This window comes from Mustela nivalis (assembly GCF_964662115.1).
Source record: "Mustela nivalis genome assembly, chromosome: 7".
In the NCBI taxonomy this organism is placed as follows: Eukaryota; Metazoa; Chordata; class Mammalia; order Carnivora; family Mustelidae; genus Mustela; species Mustela nivalis.
This window is the reverse complement of record NC_139026.1, coordinates 103,989,318-104,014,360: the sequence shown is the minus strand read 5'-3', so window position 1 is coordinate 104,014,360 and position 25,043 is coordinate 103,989,318. Positions and strand designations below refer to the sequence as shown.

General features: G+C 49.0%; 1 protein-coding gene across 18 annotated transcripts in view; it reads right to left on the bottom strand.

The window, feature by feature from the left end:
* Positions 1-24,458, bottom strand: part of CHD4 (chromodomain helicase DNA binding protein 4) — a 31,191-nt gene extending 6,733 nt beyond the window's left edge. For 2 of the 18 annotated variants that reach the window (XM_082742661.1, XM_082742662.1), the window contains exons 1-33: positions 24,172-24,458; positions 23,126-23,303; positions 19,431-19,552; positions 19,016-19,210; positions 18,679-18,797; positions 18,315-18,556; positions 17,717-17,844; positions 17,331-17,466; positions 16,999-17,138; positions 16,572-16,811; positions 15,089-15,292; positions 14,763-14,968; positions 14,271-14,402; positions 14,093-14,189; positions 12,839-13,030; positions 12,151-12,351; positions 11,823-11,960; positions 11,215-11,336; positions 10,948-11,121; positions 10,280-10,421; positions 10,059-10,190; positions 9,832-9,949; positions 7,999-8,123; positions 7,428-7,665; positions 7,090-7,265; positions 2,587-2,767; positions 2,416-2,502; positions 2,244-2,332; positions 2,006-2,139; positions 1,337-1,481; positions 1,059-1,224; positions 711-808; positions 473-602 (exon numbers count right to left, since the gene is read on the bottom strand). In XM_082742661.1, coding sequence (XP_082598787.1) covers positions 473-602; positions 711-808; positions 1,059-1,224; positions 1,337-1,481; positions 2,006-2,139; positions 2,244-2,332; positions 2,416-2,502; positions 2,587-2,767; positions 7,090-7,265; positions 7,428-7,665; positions 7,999-8,123; positions 9,832-9,949; positions 10,059-10,190; positions 10,280-10,421; positions 10,948-11,121; positions 11,215-11,336; positions 11,823-11,960; positions 12,151-12,351; positions 12,839-13,030; positions 14,093-14,189; positions 14,271-14,402; positions 14,763-14,968; positions 15,089-15,292; positions 16,572-16,811; positions 16,999-17,138; positions 17,331-17,466; positions 17,717-17,844; positions 18,315-18,556; positions 18,679-18,797; positions 19,016-19,210; positions 19,431-19,552; positions 23,126-23,225 — 4,849 coding nt within the window. In that variant the 5' untranslated portion in view covers positions 23,226-23,303; positions 24,172-24,458. Of the gene's footprint in view, positions 1-472; positions 603-710; positions 809-1,058; positions 1,225-1,336; positions 1,482-2,005; positions 2,140-2,243; positions 2,333-2,415; positions 2,768-7,089; positions 7,266-7,427; positions 7,666-7,998; positions 8,124-9,831; positions 9,950-10,058; positions 10,191-10,279; positions 10,422-10,947; positions 11,122-11,214; positions 11,337-11,822; positions 11,961-12,150; positions 12,352-12,838; positions 13,031-14,092; positions 14,190-14,270; positions 14,403-14,762; positions 14,969-15,088; positions 15,293-16,571; positions 16,812-16,998; positions 17,178-17,330; positions 17,467-17,716; positions 17,845-18,314; positions 18,557-18,678; positions 18,798-19,015; positions 19,232-19,430; positions 19,553-23,125; positions 23,304-24,171 lie in introns of all 18 variants that reach the window. The other 16 variants (XM_082742668.1, XM_082742669.1, XM_082742670.1 and 13 more) reach the window with 10 other exon arrangements.
* Between the last annotated feature and the right edge of the window lie 585 nt (positions 24,459-25,043).

Below are 25,043 nucleotides of genomic sequence, written 5' to 3'. Positions count from 1 at the left end.
AATAAAATCTTGGGGAAAAAAAAAAAAAGGAAAAAAAGAAGAATGTTCTCCTCCATCCCACATCATAGGCAACTGGAACAGTCTTAACCCTAAATCTCAATGAAAAATGTCATGAAAGATGTCTTAAGGGATTAAAAACCTCAATTTAAAATCAGGAGTGCGGGGCGCCTGTGTGGCTCAGTGTTAAAGCCTCTGCCTTCGGCTCAAGTCATGATCCCAGGGTCTTGGGATCGAGCCCCGCATCGGGCTCTCTGCTCAGCAGGGAGCCTGCTTCCCTCTCTTTCTCTCTGCCTGCCTCTCTACCTACTTGTGACCTCTGTCTGTCAAATAAATAAATAAATCTTTAAAAAAAAAAAAAATCCGGGGTGCAGGATTCTCCAGTGTATTACTTCCTCCTGACAAGTCCTTAGCCCAGCTAGAAGTCTAGGAGTTTCACAGGGATCTGGATGCAAGAACTTGAAAATGTGGATACCTTTGGGCTCTGTTTCCATCGGTTCCTCTGTTCTCTCCTTCACCTCTGCCTTTTCTACTTTCTCCTCTCCCTCAGGAGGTTCAACAAGGACTTTTTCATCTTCTGAGGCAGGGGCAGGGGGTTGTGTACACTTCAAAGGAAAAAATACAGAAGTTGAGGCAGATAGGCCAGCAACCGAAAGAATGAATGGGCTTACCCATTCATCTTTGGTATGGCATCTAGTCACCCCAGCTCTTACCTCAACAGTGGCCTCGGGGGCTGCAGACTTAACCTCCTTTTCTCCTTCTGCACTCTCTTCTTCTTTGAGGCTATTCTCCTCTATTTTTATCCCATCCTCTGCAGACCAGGAGAAGACAATTAATTAGGAAGAAGGTTCTAAATCAGAGAGAAGGTCATGCCTTCTCAGTTGGTCTCATCTTAAATTGTCCTCTTGTGCCTTTAAGAGCCAGCCCTACTCTTAGGACGGCTCTCCTAAACTGAGAGGGAGACTGCTGTGTGTCCTGCCAGACTCCCCTGTCAGAGCTGAGAACAGGAGAGCAGAAAAAGCACTGGCAAGGACAGAAAAGGACAATATAGGCAGACTTACCAGCAGGTGGGGCAGGTGCAGGGGTATTGGGTTGTGTATCTCCTGGAGTGGAGGGTGTAGGAGTCTTTGGAGAAGGAGACCCTGGCTGGGACATTTTCTTGTTTTCTTCTACTTCAGCAAGTTCAGGCATGCTCCAGCGCCCATTGACATGTTCAAACTCCTGAACCTATAGCAATGGGACAAGAAGGTGAAGACCCGATTCCAGCTCTGGGTTCCTTTCCTGTTGGCCCTCCAGTTTCCCCTAGGAACTGAACAAGGAAGAGAGGCTCAGGGCTCACCTTCTTTCGAATCAAGGACATGACACCAATCCTAGTAAGGACATGCTGGCGAGACAGGCCTTCTCGGGGGACACCATCAGCAAAGGTCTCAGCCCCATCTGCTCCTGGCTCACATAAATGTCTCATGAAAAGAGATACATAAGCCCTGTAGAAAAGAAGTGAGGAATGAGTTAAACAGCAATCAGGCCAACTCCTAGATGAGATCTTTCCCACTTATCCTAGACAACAACTCTGGCTCCATCTTGACATAAAGCCTGTCATTGCACTGAAGACCGGCTCTCCAGATCCCACAGCATGCCCTAGGTTCTCCTCCAGGGAAGCTACCAGCACAAAGAATCCTATTACTAACAGCTACTTCTGCCAACCTCAACAGAGGAAGCTGCCAATTCCCCTGCAGAGCCTGGACTCATACCATGGATTGACCAGAGATCAAAAGCTCTTGCTTGGGGCGCCTGGGTGGCTCAGTCAGCTAAGCATCTGCCTTCAGCTCAGGTCATGATCCCAGGGTCCTGGGATCGAGTCCTGCGTCAGGCTCCTTGCTCTCTCTCACTCTCTCTCTGTTGTTATCTGTCCCTCTCTCTCTCTCAAATAAATAAAATCTTTAAAAAAAAAGAATAAGAAAGAATAAAAGCTCTTGCTCTACATTATTCATTCCATCTCTCAACTTACTTGAACTCTTTCTCTGATTTGCCTCGCAGATCTCTCACAAGCCACTGGGTGGTAAAAGCATCCTGAGGAGGCATCCCATATCGCATAATTGCATTAAGAAAGGCTTTTCGCTGACGAGCATTAAAACCAAGTACCTGGAGAAAGAAGGAGCGTAGGTGAGAGGGAGCAGGCCTTATTCCATCAAAGACCAAATATCTAGCACTCACTCAACCCCTCCTTAGACTCAAAGGACACTTACTTCAATATTCCCACCAACACGGGCCAACAGAGGAGGCAATGGCTTATCTTTATCATTCCGCAGGCCCTTACGACTGGGCCTGCGGGGAGCTGCAAGAGAAGAATGCATGAGTGACACTGGAAAGAGTGTTAAAGCGATACTTAAGAAGCCAGCAGAAAGGCACAGCTCTCACCTTCTGAACGTTCATCAAAGTCTTCATCACCTTCCTCTGAGGCCACTGAATAATCGGACTGGTTGTCGGACTGGTCGTCCTGCCAATCTGGAGGGAGAGAGGGCAGATGAGCGGGGCCCACTGCTCTAGTGGAACGGCCCATGGGTGGGGGGCGGGGCCGGCCACACACACCTCGGTCCTCCTGGGAGCCATCATTGTAGTTGACCTGTTTACGGATTCTTTTTCCTTTGCCCAGATTTCGGGCTAGATCTTCTTGCTGCTGCTCATAATGGTGCCGCAGCAATTTCTCCCAGTAGTCAGGATCCACACTTTCTTCCTGTTTTATGATTTCTCGTTCTACCTCTTCTTCCTCCTGGGACAGAGGGAGGGCCAGGACTCAGGGCTGCTGAAGTCAGCACCACCAGCTACCCCTGGTCCTCACAGTTCCCATTCTGCTAGCTCCTTTTCAGGACTGAACCCTGAAATACTTAGCATGCCTGCTTGGACCTAAGAACTTAAAAATAAATTTAGTTGACAGGACATGGCTCCTCATAATTACGTACGGATTAGCAGTCAATGTAACTAAAGAAAAACATGGGATGACGCTGTTATCACAAGAGAAGAATAAAGAGACAGTCTGCTTTCTTCTAACCCCTTTGACACCTATGCAGTTGGGAAATAGAAAAATGTAGAAAAGAGAGGTTAGATAGCAAGGCAGTACAGAAGGGCTTCTGAAATGCTGCAAAATATTTCATAAGACATAAAGTAGAAGGGCCATAAGCTCTTCTGTTCTTCACAACTTCATAAAAGTTTGCCAACTGTGAGCAAAAAAAACCCACAAAAAACAAACCAACAAATTATACACATATATCCTCTCAAATCCCAGTAATGTTTATGTTCCTCTGGAAGTCTTATATTTTTTTTAGACACTTCAGGACAAGTAACTGATTCCAAATCCCTTACATTAGAACTAAACCACTACTAACAACATAAAAGCAGAAACAACCTAAATGTCCATCATTATGGAACAAAATGAATAAATTTCTGGTGGTGTGAGTGGCCAAAATGGGTGAAGAGGGTCAAAGGTACAAACTTCCAGTTATAAACAAGTCCTGGGAATGCAACACACAACATGGTGACTACAATTAGTAACACTGTATTGCACAGTGGAAAGGTGCTCAAAGTAGATCCTGAAAGTTCTCATAACAAGAAAAAAAATGTGTTAAGTATGCATGGCGACAGATATTGACCAGACTTATCATGGTGATTTCACAATATATACAAATATTGAATCAATCCATTGTATACTTAAAACGGTAATGTTTTCTGTCAATTACACCTCAATTTTAAAAAGTAAGTAAGTTAGGGTACTTCCAAACAAGGATATATTATGCAGCAAGAAAAAAGGGAGAGGAGCCTGGCTGGCTCAGTCAATATAGCATACAACTCTTAAATCTCTAAATTGGCAAGTTTGAGCCCCACAGTGGATGCAGAGATCACGTAAAAAAATATTTAGGGGCGGGCGCCTGGGTGGCTCAGTGGGTTAAGCCGCTGCCTTCGGCTCAGGTCATGATCTCGGGGTCCTGGGATCAAGTCCCGCATCGGGCTCTCTGCTCAGCAGGGAGCCTGCTTCCCTCTCTCTCTCTCTCTCTCTCTCTCTGCCTGCCTCTCCATCTACTTGTGATTTCTGTCAAATAAATAAATAAAATCTTTAAAAAAAAAAAAAAATATTTAGGGGCACCTGGGTATCTCAATTAGGTGTCTGCCTTCGGCTTGGGGCCCAATCTCAGGGTCCTGGGATTGGTCTGGGCCCTGCATTGGGCTCCTTGTTCAGAAAGGAGTCTGCTTTTCCCTCTCCCTCTGCAGGTCCCCCTCTGCTTGTGCTCTTCCTCTCATTCTCTCTCTCACACTCTCTCTCCCTCAAATAAATAGGTAAGTTTTTTTAAAAAATGAAATCTAGATTACCTGGGTGGCTCAGTCGTTAAGCATCTGCCTTTGGCTCAGGTCATCATCCCAGGGTTCTGGGATCGAGCCCCGCAACCAGGTCCCTGCTCAGCGGGAAGCCGGATTCTCCCTCTCCCACTCCCCCTACTTGTGTTCCCTCCCTCACTGTGTCTCTTATCAAATAAATAAAATCTAAAAAAATTTTAACAGGGGAGGTCTTTACCAATTTCGACTACATCTCCAAGATTTATTTATTTAAAGATTTTATTTATTCGAGAGAGAGTGCAGGATTGGAGGGAAGTGGCAGAGGGAGAGAGGGAAGAGATAGAGAGAAGCAAACTCCCCACTCAGCAGGTAGCACTGACATGAGGCTTGATCCCAGAACCCTGGGATCATGACCTGAGCCAAAGGCAGATGCCTAACCACAATGACCCACCCAGGGACCCCTTCTTTATTTATTTATTTTTTAAAAGATTTTATTTATTATTTATTGGACAAAGATCACAAGTAGGCAGAGAGGCAAGCAGAGAGAGAGGAGGAAGCAGGCTCCCTGCTGAGCAGAGAGCCCGATGCGGGGCTCGATCCCAGGACCCTGGGATCCCAGGACCCTGGGATCATGACCCGAGCCGAAGGCAGAGGCTTTAACCCACTGAGCCACCCAGGCGCCCCCCCTTATTTATTTTTAAAAGATTTTATCTATTTATTGAAAGAGAGTGTGCGGGGGCGGGGTGGGGAGGGCAGAAAGAGAAGGAGGGAGAAACCAAATAGACTCCTCACTGAACGCAGAATCTTGGGGGAAGGGGAGCTGGATCCCATGACCCCAAGATCATGACCTGAGGCAACATCATCAAGAGTCAGATGCTTAACTGACTGAGCCACAAAGACACCCCTAAATCTCTAAGAGTTATTAAGTGGACAAAAGCAAGGTACAAAATATTATGTATAACAAACTACTTTGTGTTTAAAAGGAAAAGGGAGGGGAGCCTGGGTGGCTCAGTCAGTTAAGCACCTAAGCAACCTACTCTTGATTCTGGCTCAGGTCAAGATCTTAGGGTTGTGAGATTGAGCCCCATGTAGGCCTCCATGCTGGGCCTGCTTTGGATTTTCTCTCCCTCTCCATCTATCCCACTTGTGCTCATGCACTCTCTCTCTCAAAAAGAAAAGGGAAAGGGAAAAAGGTGTTTTTGTGCACACGTGAGCACATGCAAGTGCACATATATATGGACAGACATACATGTAATTTGTATGCATAAACTACCGTTAGAAAAATATACAAGAAACAAAACATCAGTGATCTCCAGGGAGCGACCTAGACAGAAAAGAGATTATCTTGTATCTCTTGAATCTTGAAAGTGAATTACTATTTATTCAAAAAATATGATTTAAAGAAGGTAAACAGCAGCTGGAGCCACTTAAGAGAGAGGGCCATTTGTATACCTGAGTAGCTGAGAGCAGAGGTTATCAATGGGAGGACCCCTCCTTCCCAAACATTCAGCATGTGCTGCCCCAGCCAATCACCCCCATGCAGCCAGCCACCACTCTGACAGAAACACGGAGCAGCTCACAGGAGGGCTGCTGGGACTGAATATCCCTTGTCCACAGACCTAGGTCAGAATTTTCAGCCACAGTTATACACAACCAAGGCTGGCAGCATCACCTCCAGAAAAGAACAAAGGTAACGGGTGTATACGAGAAAAATGTAGCAAGGGAGATGGTTTTGAGTGGAAAGGATGAGAAAAGATGGAGAAGACTACCAGAAATCTATGCCATTTCAAAGAACCCTGAGTTGAGTGGTCTAAAGGGGACCAGAAGAAAAAGTAACCTTTTTTTTAAATTTTATACTCTACTTTGTGGGGGAGTAATTATTAAAGAAGCCACACCTTTAGCAGACTTAGGATTTGTTTGTTTGTTTTAAATATTGTATTTATTTATTTGACAGAGAAACAGCAAAAGAGGAACACAAGCAGGGGGGGGGGGAGGGAGAAGCAGGTTCCCTGCCAAGCCAGGAGCCCGATGTGGGGCTCGATCCCAGGACCCTGGAATCATGACCTGAGCCAAGGGCAGATGCTTAACGACTGAGCCACTCATACGCCCCAGGTTTTTTGTTTTTTTTTTTTTTAAATTTTATTTATTTATTTGAAAGACGGAGATCACAAGTAGGCAGAGAGGCAGGCAGAGAGAGAGAGAGAGGGAAGCAGGCCTCCTGCGGAGCAGGGAGCCCGATGTGGGGCTTGATCCCAGGACCCTGAGATCATGACCCGAGCCAAAGGCAGCAGCCCAAACCACTGAGCCACCCAGGCGCCCCAGGTTTTTTGTTTTTGATAAAAGAAATCCAGAAAAGGAAGAAGAAGGGGAAACAATTCTAATGTTTTAAAAAGTACAGGGAAGCAGCTGCTTAGATATGTATCTCATCTCTAGCCTTTTCTCCAAAGAGATCTGAGACAGCAATCAGAAGTTTATGTGTAGGGTTAATAGAATACATAAGCTAAAATAAGATTCTGTGGAAGAACTAATACAGATAAAAGTTTTGAGTGTGAAATTTGGCTGTGAGTTTCCTGACAGCCATGGTAAAAATGAATATGTGACTGCCCATATGTGATAGTATTTATTTTCAAAGGAAGAGGTATAGTAATTCGACAATGTACTGACTTACGCACACATGTTTTCTTCTTGTCTCAAATACCATCCTGGTCTCAGTAACAACTTGCAGACCAATCACCAAGCACAGCATTGCCTTGGACTCATACTCACCCCCATCTCTTCTTCCCGCACCACGTACTGGGCCACTTTGAACGAGCTTAAATATTCATTCATGCCCTGCAGTTCTGTGTCTTCTGTCTCATCCTGATTACGGTCCAGAAGTCGTTCAATGGCCTTGTCATCATAGTGGATAACACTACTATCTTCTCCCTCTTTGTTGTCTCCTCCTATAAAGAATCAGAGGTCCACACCCTCAGTCACCTTCAGCAGCTGCAGTGGTAAAAACAAATCCCACAGGACCCTAGGTCCATGTCTCTGGACCCTAAGTATAAAATATTTCCTTTCAAGAAGCCAAGCCCCAGACCAAAACAAGTTCCTGACTAGCTCACCTCCATCTGTGGCTTCATCCTTAAATAGCTCCTCAGTGCCAAACTTGAGGATGTCATCAAGCTCCTGTTTGGACATGGATCCAGTCTTGGAGCCCAGCCCAGGCCGAACCACTAGATGCGTCAGCATCATCTTCTTCTTTGCCACCTGCGTGATGCGTTCCTCCACGGACGCACGGGTCACAAACCGATATATCATCACCTTCTTATTCTGCCCAATACGGTGAGCTCTGCTAAAAGCCTGAAGTTGGGCACAAAACAAACTCAGAAATGGAAGAAACTGTATTTTCCGGCTTCTGCTCTTGCCCCGATGTCCACGTAATAAGCTAAATTCAGCACAAGGCAGCTTCCTTTCACATTAACTCTAAAACCCTGCCCCCCTAATCACACCCTCTATCATGTTACCCCAAATAAGACCATAGCTAACCCAAACTCTCTGGCTCACAATAAGGTAAAAGACAAAAAGAATCTATTGTTTCCCCTGAAACAACTAATTCCAGATGGTGGAGCCCTCGTAGAGAACACTTAGGTTACCAGTCAGTTACTGTATACGAAAGCCGCTATCTCTGCTCACCTGGATGTCATTATGAGGGTTCCAGTCAGAGTCATAGATAATAACTGTGTCAGCAGTGGCCAGATTGATTCCAAGGCCCCCAGCTCGAGTGGAAAGCAAGAAGCAGAACTGTTGAGCACCAGGTGCTAAGAAAGGAACCAAAACGCCATTAGAAGTCTCTTGAATTCTAATTAATAATTAACGTAGAAAGCATGTCAGAAATACAAAACATCAGGCAAACACCACACAATAGTAATCACTGTAAGCGAGGTCCAGGAATGGATGCCGAAGTCAATGTGCGAGTTTAAGGAGAAATAGTGCATGACCATAGTCTCAAATACCTCCCTCATCCAGTTACGGAATGGGTAAGTCATGGGGGCAAAAGGCACAGCACAGGGAATACAGAGTGATACTGTAATAGCATTGTGATGACAGATGGCAGCTACACTCCTGGGGAGCCTAACTCACAGATGTCCAATCACTACCTTGCACAGCTGATACTAATGTAACACTCTTGTATCAACTATAGTTCTAACTGGAAAAAAAAAAAAAAAAAAGACATTTATCAGTATCAATTCCAATGGGAAGAAAAGTAAGTTTACCATGGAGAAACTAAGCAGGTACCACCTGAACTGAGTGATCAAGGTTAACATCACCAGTAATGGGACATTATCAACATCATGTCCTCCCCCTGATAGGATGCAATGAAAAGAACACAGCATTGCTTTTATGGCATTCTTGCCCAAAATGTCTAATAAGCTCAACCTGCTAGGAGAAAACATCAGACAAACCCAAACTCAAGAGACATTCTATAAAGTAACTAACCAGTGATCCTCACAAGTATCAACTGCATGAGAGCAAAGGAAAGAATGAAGAACTGTCACAGATAGGAAGAGACACAACAACCAAATGCAATGGGGGATCTGGTATTGGATTCTGAAATAGGAAAAGGACATTAGAAGGAAAACTGGTGTTATTCAGTTAAGGTCTACAATTTAGTTACTAGTATGACATCAGTCATCACTTCCCTGCTTTTGACAGTTGTACTGTGGTTACATAAGCTGTTACTGTCAAGTGAAGCAGAGTGAAGAATATATATGAACTCTGTATTGATTTTTGTTACTTTTAAGTCCAAAATTATTTTATCTTTTTTAAAGATTTTATTTATTTATTTGACAGACAGAGATCACAAGTAGGCAGAGAGGCAGGCAGAGAGAGAGGAGGAAGCAGGCTCCCTGAGGAGCAGAGAGCCTGATGCCAGGCTTGATCCCAGGACCCTGAGACCATGACCTGAGTCGAAGGCAGAGGCTTTCACCCACTGAGCCACCCAGGTGCCTCTCCAAAATTATTTTAAAATGAAAAACGAAGGGGCACCTGGCTGGCTCAGTTCAAAGAGCGTGCAACTCTTGATCTCGGGGTCCTGAGTTCGAGCCCCACAGTGGGAGTAGAGATTAACAGAAAAATATACTTTCTTTAAAAAAATTAATTAAAAATAAGAAGGAAGGGGAAGTGGGGGAGGAGTGGCAGCTACGGAGACAGGTCTGCTACGAATTTGCTAACTGAGCTTGGTAAGTCCTGGTCCCTTTCTGGGACTCAAGAACAACAAAGAGGCTTAAATAAAATGCTCTTCGTGTGGCAAAAAGAATGAAGACTCCAAAGGGGGAAAAAAAATCTGCTAGGAATAGTCCAAAACATTCTTTCAATCAAGGCATTCAAAAGCTTTACTCTTCCATATCACAATTAACAAAAACCCTAAAGAACCATAAAGAAAAGCAGACTGACGAGAACAAGTGATCCATGCAAAGACATGAGTAAATGAGAACATGTGAACTGAAACTACTCCCCCGCGTTTACCATTGAAGCGGTCAATGGCCTCTTGCCGCATGTTCCCGGTGATCCCACCATCAATTCGTTCATACTTATAACCTTCATGTTCCAAAAAATCCTCCAACAGGTCCAGCATCTTGGTCATCTGTTAAGGGAGCACACGAAGAGCGAGTCAGGGGACAACTGCTCTCCTCATGTTGCAGTGGGCGGCCAACCACTTTCTCCTCAAGCTCTCGGCCCAGCCCGCACAATACCTGAGAGAAGATGAGAACGCGGTGCCCACCCTCCTTGAGGTTCTTGAGCATCTTCTGTAGCAGCAATAATTTACCAGATGCTCGGATTAGGGCACTGCCATCATACATGCCATTGGGCATTTTAGGGGCTTCCTGAGGGAAGAAGCAAGACAAGAAAAAAGCATTAAGCCCACGGGAGCGCTATCAGCACAGTGAAGGGCTAGAGAGGAGGCAGAGCGTACCATCGCGGCCACAGGGAAGAGGTATGGGTGGTTACAGCACTTCTTCAGATCCATCACCACGTTGAGCAAAGACACCTGGTTGCCACCACCCCGAGCATTGAGTGCTTCAAAATTTCGAGTAAGGATGTACTTATAGTATTTCCTACATGGACAAGGTAGAGAGAGAAGTCAGACTCGAGAGCCTTGACAGGACTCAAACCTAACCTTTATATAACTCCTAACACAGTCCCCAGGTCTGATATCTTCCTTCCAACACATCCCACATTGGGACCTAATGGCTGGCAACCTAACAGGCACCACTACTGGCACCATCACGTTAAATAAGGCATTTAACTAAGTTAAGCACTATGGCATCAGGTAAGATCTTGCTTGCTCCCAACACCAGATGCCCGGAGGCAGAGTACAAGGAGGAATCACAAACACTGCAGGGGTGCCTGGCTGGCTCAGTTGTTAAGCCTGTCTGCCTTCAGAGTCCTGGGATCGAGCCCCGCATTGGACTCTCGGCTCAGCAGGAAGCCTGCTTCTCCCTCTCCCATTCCCCATGCTTGTGTTCCCTCTCCTGCTGTCAAATAAATAAATAAAAATCTTAAAAAAAAAAAAAATTCTGCAGACTAGCAGGTGTCTAGCGTAACAAAACAGAGTCAATGCTTCTGTCCCTTCTGACTCACTTCTGCATAGGGCTCAGCTCCACACGCACAATCAATTCTGTCTTAGATGGCATATTCTTGAACACATCAGCTTTGAGCCGCCGCAACATATGAGGGCCCAGCATGTCATGCAGTTTTTTAATCTGGTCTTCCTTGGCAATGTCGGCAAACTCCTCCAAGAAGCCTTCCAAATTGCTTCAGAAAGAGAAAGGAAAGTGGTAATAGGAAATGGGCAACAAGAAGAATTAGAAGCAGAATTATCAGCTGATTACAGAGAAACGCACTTACTGGAACCTCTCGGGGGTTAGAAAGTTGAGCAGATGAAACAATTCTTCCAGATTGTTTTGTAACGGAGTCCCGGTCAGCAACAGCTTGTGTTGGAGTGAGTAACCATTTAACACCCGGAAGAACTGGAGAAGCAGATGGAGAAGGTGAATTCCAATGAAAAGCGGGCTCTGGGAGATCTCTGTAAACCTGAGCTGTTTCGCTGCCCAGTGGTTAAGCCCCCACACTGCTTTCATCTTTATCTCCCTCTATTTTTTTTTAAGATTTATGTATTTATTTATTTATTCATTTATTTATTTGACAGACAGAGAGACCGAGACAGAGGGAACACAAGCAGTGGGAGAGGGAGAGGCAGGCTTCCCGCAGAGCAGGGAGCCTGAGGCAGGGCTGGATCCCAGGACCCTGGGATCATGACCTGAGCCAAAGGCAGAGGCCTAACTACTGAGCCCCCCAGGCACCCTTCCATCTCCCTTCTAAAGGCTGGCCACCAAGGAGAATCACCAATTGAGAAAGGAAAAAGGCATCTGATCCTTCTGCCTCTCGCAGGCCCTCCCCTTCCAGAGCAAGTGGTGTAGAAAGCTCAAGCCGGAGGCCTTGACTTCCCCACTCACCTTGGACTGGTTGTTCTTGAGCCGGTGTGCCTCATCCACAATCAGGCAGGCCCAGTCAATGGAGCCCAAGATGGCCATGTCGATGGTGATCAGCTCATAGGACGTCAGCAGCACGTGGAACTTCACAGACGCCTCTTTCTGCACAAGAAGACGACTTGGTCACTAATGTTTGCCCCCTCTAGTGCAGGCTAACCCAAGGGACTTATGGGGTTTTCCCTCCTCCCAGCTGTTCTCCTCCTGGCTCACCCCAGCGATGGGAGTCCAAAGGAAGCAGACTAAGTCTGCAGCAACAACTCCCTCTAGAGTGGTCTCCCACCCACTGAGATACCTTCATGCGAGAGGCTTTCTTGCCACCACGAATGGCGTTGTCTTCAAAGGAGAACTCATTCTCTCGGATGATGGCACGGCTGTCTTTGTCACCCACGTAGGTCACCACATACATATCTGGAGCCCACATTTCAAACTCCCGCTCCCAGTTGATGATTGTAGAAAGAGGGGCACTCACTAGGAAGGGGCCCTTGGAATGGCCCTTGGAGAAAGAAGTAGCAGGGTAAGTACTGAGGGCCCCAACACACTACCAGCCTGGCACCCATCTCTACCACTGCCGCTAAGGCCAGCTGAGGACTGGCATGTGTGCTGCTGCTCCTACCCTCACTTCTGTTCACGTATGAAAACACTTTGCCTGCTCCTTCCCACGACACACCCACCTTTACACAGAGTCTAAAACCCAACCCCTTCCTGCATGTCCTTCTGTGCTAATTCCACTCACAACTCTGCTTATCTCAACCGGTATTTGTTCCCCCAAGCCTGAAGCTCTATGCATCCACCACTGATTCTACCCAGAGCTCTATCCCCTCAATCTATCTCTGTGTACATGTGTCTATCTTACTGTCACTCAATGTGTTCAAGTTCTCAGATCAATTTTTCTTTCCTTTTTCTCTCTCTTAAGGAGTGTGAAAAACCCACAAACATGAAATACCCACCCACAAAACAATGAACCACTCCAGCTTTCCTACCTCCTTATAGAGAGAATAAAGGAAGACTGCTGTCTGGACAGTCTTCCCAAGGCCCATCTCATCAGCCAAGATAGTATCGGTGCCTTGAGCCCAGGAGAAGCGCAACCAGTTCAAGCCCTCCATCTGATAGGGGTGCAGGGTTCCACCAGTAGCGTCCAGATACTCTGGCTGCCGCTCATACTTCACTGTCGGCTGAAGGATGAAACGAAGGAAGTCAAAAGCTGCCAAGGCGCTCTCTTCCTTTCTTAAGATAGCGGATGCTTGCTCCTCACACATCCTCATCAGATCCTCAAGAGCCATAAGGAATTGTGGGGAAACAGATCTTCAACGGCTACTGGTAACTCTGATTTAGGATCCTCTAGGAAGCAGGACAACTAGCCCATCAGAAAGACTGAGATTTTGGGCCTACAGATCTCTGCTAAAAGACCACGTCATAGCCTCCCTGACAAGATAATAATTCTGTTGATCAAGATGCACCAGGTCCATAATCCTATGCTCCCCCTAAAGAGTCAGCTTTTTGTTTTTTAAAGATTTCATTTATTTATTTAACAGAGAGACAGAAAGAGCCAGAAACCACAAGTGGGGGGAAATGCAGAGGGAGGAGGAGAAGCAGACTCCCCTGCTGAGCAGGGAACCTGATGCGGAACTGGATCCCAGGTCCCTGGGATCATGACCCTGAGCCAAAGACAGACACTTAACTGACTGAGGTACCCCCACACCCCTGGAGTTATTTTTTAACCTTAAAAGTCTTTATGTTATATAGCACAAATAAACCCCAGAAGAAATGAGCCATGAATTAAGAGTCAGAAGATGGGCCACCTGGGTGGCCTTAATCATTGAGCATCTGCCTTCTGCTCGAGTCTCGGTCCTAGGGTCCTGGGATCAAGCCCTGCATCAGGCTCCATGATCAGTGAGGAACCTGCTTCTCCCTCTCCCCCTGCTTGTGTCCCCTCTCTCTCACTGCCTGTCAAATAAATAAATCTTAAAAAAAAAAAAAAATGTGTAAGACCCAGATTCCAATACAAGTTTCATAAAAGCTTAGTTACATAATGCATCCCTAGATAACACTTTCTCAATCATAGAAAATACCACTGCCTATGTTTTCATTTTTCTGATGATGGAGAGAAGAAGGGAAGCTTCTAGCTCTGAAGTTACCGCTGGCAGGGCATCGCCAGGAGTACCAGCCGTAGACTGGAGTACACAAGACGTATTGTCCCACCCAACAAACCATCCCCTCCCTCTTCTCCAACTCACATCCACTGTAGGAGTTTCAGGAGGCCTCTCCAACTTCCTCAGCTTCACCTTCTTGAGCTTCTTGCCTGGTCGTCCTTCCTCACCCCTCATTAACTCCCTGAAAGAAGACAGACATCACACAGATGCCCAAGGTCCTTCTCAGTAAGAATCAACTCCTCACCTCAGCAAAGCCGCCCACCTGTGGTTCCAGTAGCTCTGCTTGAACAGATCATAGTCCTGTATCTCCACATCCTCACTCTCCCAGGATGCCTGATCGTAGGGCAAGTCCCGCCACTTGATCAAGTAGTGGACATGGCCCTTCTTGTCCACACTGCAAGGTCAAGGAGAAAAAAACTCTCAGAGCCAGAAGACGACACCTCACTCTCAAAAAGTGCCAATAACAGATGTTCCAAACTAGACTTCTAGGAAGGCCAGATGCCACATGTATTCAGAGTCTCTCTACCACAGTAGTCTTTGGACCTAAAATTACATCTCATCTATAGCCTTCTCCTGTGGCTCAAATAGCAGGATTCAGTCAGTTAATAATAATACATTGACATGTCTCTTCCAAGTTTAAATCACCAGTGACATCCATTTGCTTACTCCCTTCGGCAACAGTCTCCCAATGGCTATGCTGCCTACCTCCAGTTCACCCAAGACCACCATCAGTCTGACCCTGTTCCACTGGTACCTGTGATTGAGAATTCGGTGGATCATCATCCACTCAGGTTTTATGCCATAGCGATAGAAACGTTCCTCCATCTCTGCAAATTTAGGGTCTTTGTTCTTACGCTTCCGGCTCTTCTCTTCATCACCACCAAAGTCCCCGGAAGGTGGTTCGTCCATATCATTCTTCCGCTGATAGTTTCGGAACATCACTTGACAATGCAGCTCCAACTGCAAACAGAAAGAGACATCAGCCACCATGGAGTGGTATCCGCTCCTTCCAGCCACAAGGCTGTTTCTCATGACCCTCTTCACTGCAGTCCCCAGATTTCCAGCCTATCCCAGGTTTACCTGCAGTTCAGACACCCAGGAGCAGTGCCAGTAAGACATGCCTTGCCATTTCACAAAGAACTGCCGCTCTGGCCTCCCCTCCAGGGGCTTGGGAGAGGGAGTATTGGGATCAGCATCTGGAGGCCGAGGCACTGGTGTGGGAGATGGTGGCTGCCCCCATTTCCAGATTAGAATCTTCTGAACTTTGCCCTTAAGCGCTGGACACTGAGAGAAAAAGAGGATGCAACATCAAATCATTACCAAGGAGAATAAACAGCCCATAGCCTCAGCCTTATCAAAGGATTATTAAAATCTTATTTCAAGAGGTGCCTGGGTAGCTTAGTCAGCTGGGAGTACAACTCTTGGGTGCAGCTCAGATCATAAACTTGGGGTCATGGGATCAAGCCCTCGCTGGGGCTCAGTGTGGAGTCTGCTTGAGATCCTCTCCCTCTCCGCATCCACCCACACTGCTTATGCTCTCTTCCTCTCCCTCTCTCTAAAATAAATAAATAACTCTTGAATTCTCTTTTTAAGAAGAACCATTTTATGTAAAGAATAATAGAATTCCATCTCTGCTTCTGGACTTCATCCAGAATTTGGGTGATACTATGACTCCTATGGGTTTTTTTGGGGGGGGGGGAGGTTGGTTTTTTGTTTTGTTTTTAAAGATTTTATTTATTCATTTGACAGACAGAGATCACAAGTAGGCAGAGAGAGGAGGAAGCAGGGTCCCCGCCCAGCAGAGAGCCCGAGATGTGAGGCTTGATCCCAGGACCCCGGGATCACGACCTGAGTCGAAGGCAGAGGCTTTAACCCACTGAGCCACCCAGGCGCCCCTATCATTCCTGTGTTTAACAGAGCTAATAGCGAGACTTCAACAATAACCCAGAACAAGAAAAGCAGAGAAAACCCCCAGATGTAGGGTACCAGAATTCCTCTCATAAGCAACTGAAAAGCAATTAAGTAATCCTATTAACCATTCTAAAATACCAAGACCCCAAAGCTGAGTGCCAAGACAGAATGGATGGTCTAGGCTGGAGAAACACGGCTTTAAGAAGACCCCTTAAAAGAGCTGGCAAAGGGCGCGTGGGTGGCTCAGTTGGGTTAAGCAACTGCCTTCAGCTCAGGTCATGATCCTGGAGTCCCGGGACTGAGTCCTACATAGGACTCTGCTCAGCAGGGAGTCTGCTTCTCCTGCTGACCTCTCTCCTCTCATGCTCTCTCTCTCAAATAAATAAATAAAATCTTAAAAAAAAAAAAGAAAGAAAAATAGAGAGGACAAAGCATCAACTCCTCTGTTCAAAGCTAATCCTGCATTTTCCCAGACAAAGCTATCCCCAGACTACATGAGAAAGGAAAACAATCTGTCTCAGGGCTAAAAGATAGAGTTCTCCAGTGACCTCTCCTACACCTCAGCCCCCCGAAGCCTACACATTAAAAAAGTATACCCTTCTGCTAGACTACACTAACCATACCTCCCACCTTGGCTAGCATCGTCACTCACCGTACAACGGGGACAGAGCCATTCACCATTAGGAATCTCTGGAAGTGGGGGGTTCAGGCAGTGGATGTGGTAGGATGAAGGACAGGTGTCACAGCAGAGCAGCTCCCCACCATCTTTACAGACACGACAGAATTCCATATGGTGGTCATCCTCCTCTTCAGGGTCTCCTCCAACCTCTTCCAGGATCTCCTCACCCTCTGAATTGTCTTCTTTAGCCTCCCACTGGATGCCTTCCTTCTCCTGCAGTAAAGGACCACAGAGTCAGATTATTACCTCCCCCCCACCCACCCAAATTGGAACCACACCCATCATTTCTTTGAATGCTTCCCGAAGTCCACACCAATACCACCACCCAGGCCCAAAGGATCTCGGTCACCCCACCCTTCCTCTTGAGGGTTCCAGAGGGCCACAATGGCCAGGTACTCACGCAATGTGGACAGCTCCACTTGCCCTCGGGAGCCTTCTCCATATCTGGATCCAGGCAGACCATGTGGTAGGCTCGGGGACAGGTATCACACAGGATGATCTCACCGCCTTGCTGGCACACCTCGCAATAGTCCTGGTGGTCTGTCTCATAACCATCCACAGCAGTCACCTCCTCCTCGCCTGGGCAAGGAAGAGGGAAAGCCCAGTTATTGGAAAAAAACTACCTCCCCCCACCCCCTCTAAAATAAACCCAACCCCGATCTCCTTAGGGAGATTCTTCCCCAGTCATCCCCACCCCACCCCATCACACACAGACCCAAAAAAGAAACACACCTTTCTTTTTCTTTTTAGTGGTTCGGAGTTTCTTGCGGCTGCGGCTACTGCGGCTGGTAGAACCATCAGAAACGGAATAGCTATTGATGCTGGCATCATCGAAGTCAGACTCCACATCTAAGTCATCATCCTCACTCTGGCAGAATGAAATGAAAGAAGGTTAGAGGTTAAAGCCAAGGGGAAGGAGAATTTACTAGAGAAGAGATCACTCTTACTGGGGGTACTAGAATCCCAGCAAGGACGGTCAAGTAAGAAGCCTAGTCATTGTGTTCTGGGGCGAAGAGTCCCCACTCTTACTTGCCTACCGTGAAGGCCAGACCCAGACATAGAGTAACACTGCACCAGATAGGGCACCCTCACCAAAACAGGATGGGCTGGGCTCTCACCGAGGATCTCTTACGCTTAGAACCAAAACCTCCCAGCTTGATTTTCAGAGGAGCTACTTTCTTAGGTTTAGGCTTCTTGGCGTCAGGTACACGAGGGCTGCCCTTGGGCTTCCTCCGAGCATTGGGACCTAAAGTCAGAGAGCACACTTAAGATCAGGTAATCCAAACACGTGACAAGATAGCCGATGGAAAAGATTAATAAAATATTCTCTTCCTGGGCACCTGGGTGGCTCCGTCGGTTAAAGCCTCTGCCTTCGGCTCAGGTCATGATCTCAGGGTCCTGAGATCGAGCCCCACCTCGGGCTCTCTGCTCAGCAGGGAGCCTGCTTCCCCACTCCTCTCTCTCTACCTGCCTCTCTGCCTGCTTGTGATCTCTATCTGTCAAATAAATAAATAAAATCTTAAAAAAAAAAAAAAAATTCTCCTCCTTAGCACATTTCCCCATGTCCAACTTCCCAAAATTTCCCTCCTAAATCCAAGATTCATTTCTACCTCACACTCCTCTATCTTTAGGCTGACAGAACAGCGTCCACCTGCTGCTTCAGTCTTCAGTATCCCATGCCCACACCATCCCCCCTCACAGTGGGTCTCATTTCACCTTTGCCCTCCTTGGTCTTGGCCTTGCGGATCGGCACCTCCACAGGCGGAGGAGGTGGTGCAACTTCAGTGGCCGTCACCATGCTCTCCACCACAGCCACTGCTGCCGCTGCTGCTGCCGCCACAGAAGCCCCGGAACTGCCTTTGAAGGGATTGTTGGTGCTGAACTCACGCCACTTTGCACCCAAAACCATCATCATCTTGGAGACAGCAATCTTGGGGTTTTTGGCAGCAATGAGGGGTCTGGTGGAGAAATGGACAAGAACAAAGAGGAAAATCTTTGAGAATAAATGAGACAGAGAGAGAAGCGAATAGAGATTATTCAGGCACTCTCCTCCCCAGCGCCCAAGACCTTCACTATTTACCGGACAAACTGGCTGAAGGCCTTGTAGTTGGTGAGGGTGCGATAATCCTCCTCTGAGAACACATGGTCAATGTCTTCCATGCCCCAGTCTTCCAGGAGCTGAGCGGATGATTTAGGCTCCTGCAGAGAGAGCAAGGTCAAGGACCTGATACCTAGTGTCCATACTTGCTAAAGGGAATCTGAGCTGAGATGAAGGCCTGCAAGACCAGGGGAGGAGAGCGGAGAGAAAATCATTACAACCGGAGAGAGAGAACACTCTAAGGGGCAGTGCAGTATCTGGGAGACAGAGGACAGGAAGCCAACTGCAAGCACACAGGAGAGGACAGAGGTCCAGGCACCTTTGAATCATCATCATCGTCATCCTCCTCCTCCTCTTCCTTCCGCTTGGATTTGCTCTTCTTTTCTTTCTTAGGTCCAAGCTTCTTCTTTTTCTTCTTGCCAGGGGTATAGTCGCTGCCCTCACTGTCTGAGCGCAGAGCCACCTCTTCCTCCTCCTCCACAAACTCCGGCCCCTCCCCAGAGCTGTCCCCCAGCTGCCGGCACAAGAGCATACGCTGGAGCAGGGAAGGGGGAGAGGGAGACAGACACACACATGCTACACACATGCTGACCTCAGGACAGCCCTGAGGCTCATCCCCAGGACCTGGCCCACCACTGGAGAAGAAGAAACAAATGTCCCCCCACGCCCTTCAACCATTCTCATCAGAGCTTCTCCCTTCTTCTTATTCCCCAAACATCCAGTCACCCACTCACCTCCTTTTTTTGGCGCTTGCTCTTAGGGATTTTAGGGTCCCGAGGTTTCTTAGGCTTTTTCTTCTTCTTGAGCTTTGGAGTCTCTGCTTCTGACAAATCCTCTTCTGGGTCCTCTTCGTTTTCTACATATATTTGGCAGAGAGAGGCAGGTAGAGAAAAGATCAATAGCAAAAGGTCAGAGCCTAATCCAAAGGCTTTAGACTTTATTTCCCCACCTCTTGTCCCAGATTCCACTGAAGAGAACTGCTATACTCACCACAGAAGGAAGCTAATACTCAGGACAAAAACAGACAAAGAGAGAGCTGTATATACCCAAAATAGGCCTGTCAGGCCAAACCAGGCCCACCTTGGGCAGCTGTCCAGACCCCTGCCTCCTTTCCCTCATCCTTCACTGGAGTCCTCTATATGTTCACCAGTGCAGCTGAAGCAAGGTGCTTAGAATAAACCTAATAAGAGAAATAGGTCTAGCCCTCTTCTAACTTTCCACCAAATATCCTACAAACCAGGGGATGAAAATGAAAGGTCCTCCCCATAAGGCAAAAATGACAGAATATATCTTAACCACATTCCCAGAAGAGTATCACTCCAGGGGTCCCAGAAACCACACCCTTCACTACCCACTTTGGGTCATCACTGCTTAAAACCACCAGAATCCTCAAGCCAGAGGTTCAGTTGTCAGCTCAGTATTATACCCACTCCCAAACATAATTTCCTTTCCCCATCTCCAGCTCCACAGTTCCTCCCCAGCTTCTCCTGGGTCAGTAGCCTCTTCTCCCCAGGGGCCCAAATCAGCCCAGCTGTCACCATCTCCTCCACACACACCCCCCAATCCTCCTCCCATCTGGCTCCACCTCCTCCCCTGGCTGGGAGCACACACAAAGCCTGGGGTAATACTGAGAGCTCCTGGGCAGGGATAGGTGGGAAGGGGCACAGAGGGGGAGGAGAAGACCAGGATGCAGCTTCCTTTGTAACTAACACACATTCACACCACCTCCCTCCTCCCTCCTCTCTCTCCTTCCTAAGCCACCCCCGCCCAGGGAGGGGGGGAGTGGAGAAGGGAGTGGAGAGAAGGAGGGAGTGCCTCACCCACTGAGGAGAGGGAAAATGGCTCCTGACCGCAGAAGCCAGCCCAGGGCACCCAGCTGCCAACATAGGACAGGAAGTAGCAGGGGAGGGGGTGGGGTTCGGAAAGGTAGCCGAGGAAAGACTACCCTGACAAAGACTTCCCAAATTACTACCTGGCCCCAGGTCCACATGCCACTTCTCCTAACACCTATTCTGGGATAACACAGTTCTGGAGAGGCCACTCTAATGTCCTAGGCAAGGAAACCCAAGACAAACGTGAAGGGTAATACAAGAGGGACTAGGCTACTCCCCTCAATCATAGTTATTTTTCCAATCATCAGAGCTAAGATTTAACAAAGGCTCAGTGGAGCTATGGTCAGAGCATACAACCTTCTCAAATTTCTGATATCCAAAAGATTTACCTTGAGGAATGGGAGCCCACAAGAAGTCTCTATAACTCAGGTTCCTCCTCACCACCTATCTCCCCAAGAGTCCAAGCCATAAATCCTAAACCACCTCTCACGGATTACAAATAGCCACTTATCCAACATATATGGGAGTGATGTCTTCACCAAGAAAAAAGGAGCAGCACCTGGACAGTGCTGGACAACAATATGCTTCCTTCAATCTTACACACATGCTCTTTGGCCCTGACCCCCAGAACTGGCCCTAAAATGCTTCTGGCTCCGCCCTTCCTGAGCAAAGCAGATACTAGGGAACATGAGACATTAAGCTTGACAAAGCACCATCAGCCTCCCCCCACTCAGCCCAGGATCAGGCCAGGCATAAGAAAGCCCCTCCCATTCCCTTGGGAATGGAACACCAGCCTGGATCTCACCAGAAAGAACCATTTTCTTAAGGCTTCTCCCCAGCAATCTTCATGTCATCCCCCTCACTAATCAGTTCCATCTCTCCGTTCCTCATCTTCCTCACTTCCATAAAAACTGGATACAAGGACAAACTCATGCAGGTGAAGGGGACACCCATCCTCATAAGACCCCCAAACTTCTCAGACAGATAATGTGCTGAGACAACATGCGGCAAAGTGGCTGAGACATAAAAGATTTGGGAAAGGGGCAGGAATGGGGCGTGGCAAGTGGAAAAACTGGGTCACGCTACAGCTTGGGGCAGAGTTCACCCTGGGAGCCTGCACAGCTCCCAATCAACTGGGGGGGGGGGGGTGCAGCCCCAGACCAAAAAGCCAATGGGAAGCCAAGATGAGGAACCAGCATTGGCTGGATAGCACTACTACTTCTCTGGCCCCTCACAGAAAGGATCAGATCATATTACCTATACCACCACCCAACCCCCACCTTGGGCAACAGCACCGAAATTTGCCACCTTGGCCTACATGGTGATGAGACTAAGTCTAAGTTTCTTATCCCAACAGCTTAAGATTCAGTAACAAGACCCCTCTCCTAAGTGCCCTCAGTTTCAAATGAAGACTTCCAACTTAGAAGACGCCAAATGTAGAAACATCTTTCCCAGACCACTTCAACTTGCTGCTAGAGCTAAGGAGAGAAAAGGCAAAAGTGAAAGAAGTTTGATGGGAAACGAAAACAGGACGAGCAAGCTCTGAAATTAAAAGAAAAATAAATATAAGCAGAGAATTAAAAAATGGCATTAAAAAAAAAAAGCTCAAAAAAAGGTCAAGGAAACAAGCAGGTGACTTAGCTAAGGGCTCTTTAAAAGGAAAGACAACCACTTAGATGCATGACATCAATCACCAATTGAGAAGAGACAAGGGCTACTCCAATCAGGCAGGGTGATTATAACCATACGGGTTTGGCCAGTCCAAGGAGCCACCCCCAAACACAGACAGAACAACCCCCAACACACCTACACAAACACTTCATGCCACCAGCCCAAACCCTAGGCTCCTTGCATGGAGGCAGAAGCCTCTAGGAAAAAAGACTGTATTATGTCCACTTGCTATAGGAAAGTGGGGCGGGGGGGGGGGGGGGAGTCCGCAGGGTGTCACCTCTGTTCTTTTGCCCCTCCCTAGTATATCTTTCAGGCTATGACATCCTACCCCTAGCCCCCATCATTTCCCCACTTCAAACATTCCAACAATCTGCCTGGCTAAAAGCGCTCTACAACCCAGCTAAGGAGCGCAATTCAAACTTCACACAGTTGAGACAGCACAGAAAACCAGTAACTGATCAGAAGCTAAAAATAATCAGATAGAGAGTAACCAGCACTCCCTCTCTCCTTTCCACAGCAGCAACCACAGGATCCTACTAACACAGATGACCGACTGGTCTCCAAAATGCAATCCTCCAAAACACCTAACTCCTCCTACCCCCCACTCCAGGGGTCCCAGCCACCTGCATTCCTCCATGGACCCGCACAAGGTAAGGTCCGCCAGCCCAGAGAGCTCCCTCAACCGGGAACTGCATAGCATTCCTGAAGACAGTGCAGCAAGCTTGCATGGAGGTCCCAGAGCCCAGGAGGCACATGGCTTCCACCCCCTCCCACAGGAGCTCCGTAGAAGAGAACCACTCCCTTCGGATGCCCTCCACCTCAGACTCTGCACACACAGAGAGAGAAACTCAACCCTGCCTCACCGGAGTCGCTAGGGAGGGCCCAAATGCCTCCTTCCTGCCCTGGGCCCTTGGGGAAGATGTTACCTGGGTGGGGTGGGGGCAGGCTGTTGTTCAAAAGTGCATCCATATCTTCCTCCTCGCTGCCCGCGGAGCAGGGGGACGGGGAGCCCAGGCCCGACGCCATCCCCTTCCGCTCCCGGCCAGGGAATCGGCCCAGCTGCTCCTGCCTGCGGCCTGGGGCCCTCTACACTGGCCCGAGTCACTGTGCGGGGGAGGGGGGAAAGAAAGAGAGAACAGTCAGTGACGCGCACTGTCCCCCTCCCCCACACCCACCCGCTCTTTCCGCCCACCACCACCAGCGGCCCCCCCACCCCAGCCACCCTAGCAGGGCACCCGAACCACTCAGGCTGAACTTAGTTCCACACTCCTCGAGGGCAGCCCGGAAGCCGGCTCCCCAAACGGAGCCCCCAAGATGAGCGGGAGCGACGCCCCCGAGGGCAGGCTGGTGCAGGCGTGGGGAGGGGGAGAAACCAGACTGGACCGAGCAGGGTGTGACGCGGGGGGGAAGGGGGTCCGAGTGGCCGCGGCGCGGGGGGGCCGGGGGAGGCGGCAGGCGGCGAGGAGCTCGGGGACACAAGGTCACTTGGGGGTGGGGGGGCGCCTCCCTGCGCCTGGGGAGGGGCCAGTCCCCAGACAGGGCAGCTCTCCAAAGGCTGTCCTCTGGGACAACTCAGGTTCTCCGGAGGAGCTGCGGGGCCGAGGGGGCGTGGAGGCTTGGGCGCTCCAGGGGGCTGGAGGTTGGGACCCGGGGGGCGAGGGAGCGCCCACCGGGCAGGGGGCCGGGCCACGTGTCCCGGGGGGCAAGTGAGCAAAGGGCGAGGGGGCGGGCGCCGGGCATTGTGGGAGACCAAGCCCGAGGTGGGAGTCGCGGGGGGCAAGACTCGGCCGGCTTAGGGCGGGGGTGGGGGGGCAGGGCGCCCTGCAGGCAAAGGAAAGGAAGGGTCGGCTCCTCTGGGCAGGGGGCGGTCCACGAGTCCGGGACGTCTGAGGAAGGGGTGGGTGGAGGGATGAGCTTGGAGGCTGGTCGGGCTGAGAGGGGCGTCTCTCTGGGAACCCCGCGCTCTCCTCACCCCGGAGCCGCCGCAGGTCGCGCTGGGTCCGGCCCGGTGTCACTCCCGCTCCGGCTCCTCCTCGCCGCGGCCGAAGGGGGGAAAATGGCTCCGGCTCCGGCGTCGCCTCTTAAAGGGCCCGAAACACCGGCCGGGAAATCCCACCGCACAGGCCCCGCCCCCCCACGGACAGCCCATAATAACCTCAACCAACTCCAACCCCCCCTCCACTACCGCCACCCTCCTCCTTAGGTCTCCCGGGCAACCCCCGCCCCCTCGTCGCTCAGGCAACCATTGGCCACGCCCCCTTCGAGCGCGCGCGCGCGTGTCACCCGGGCAACCACCCACCTCCTGGCCATCCCATAATACACACGGACACCCTACCACCCCCCCACACACACACACACTCCATACACCTATATGCCAAGGCTGTTGACATCTCATAATATTGCAGACCTTTTGCAACTAACCCTTTCCCCACCTCAGACATCCCATAATAGTCATCCTTTGCCAACTTCTTCACTTTGGCCCTAATGCTAACATCCCATAATAATTCGTCACCTCTCCTTCCCCATGGCCATCCCATAATAAGCACCCCTCCCAGCACTTCAGCCTCACAGCCCATAATACTCATCCCCATCCCCCACAGACATCCCATAATAACCACTCTTCATCCACCCCCAGTTAGATATCCCATAATAGTCAGAAACTCCCCCCTCCCCCCCACATTACAACAACGGACACTTCGGCCTCCTCCCACACACATCCCGTAATAATCAGTTTCCCACTTTCTATACTCACATCCCATAATAAGCAACCCCCTAGCCTGAGCTGCCCTCAGCGCCAGCAGGCTAGGGTCTAGATCCTCAGAACACCACCCTCAGCCTTCATAC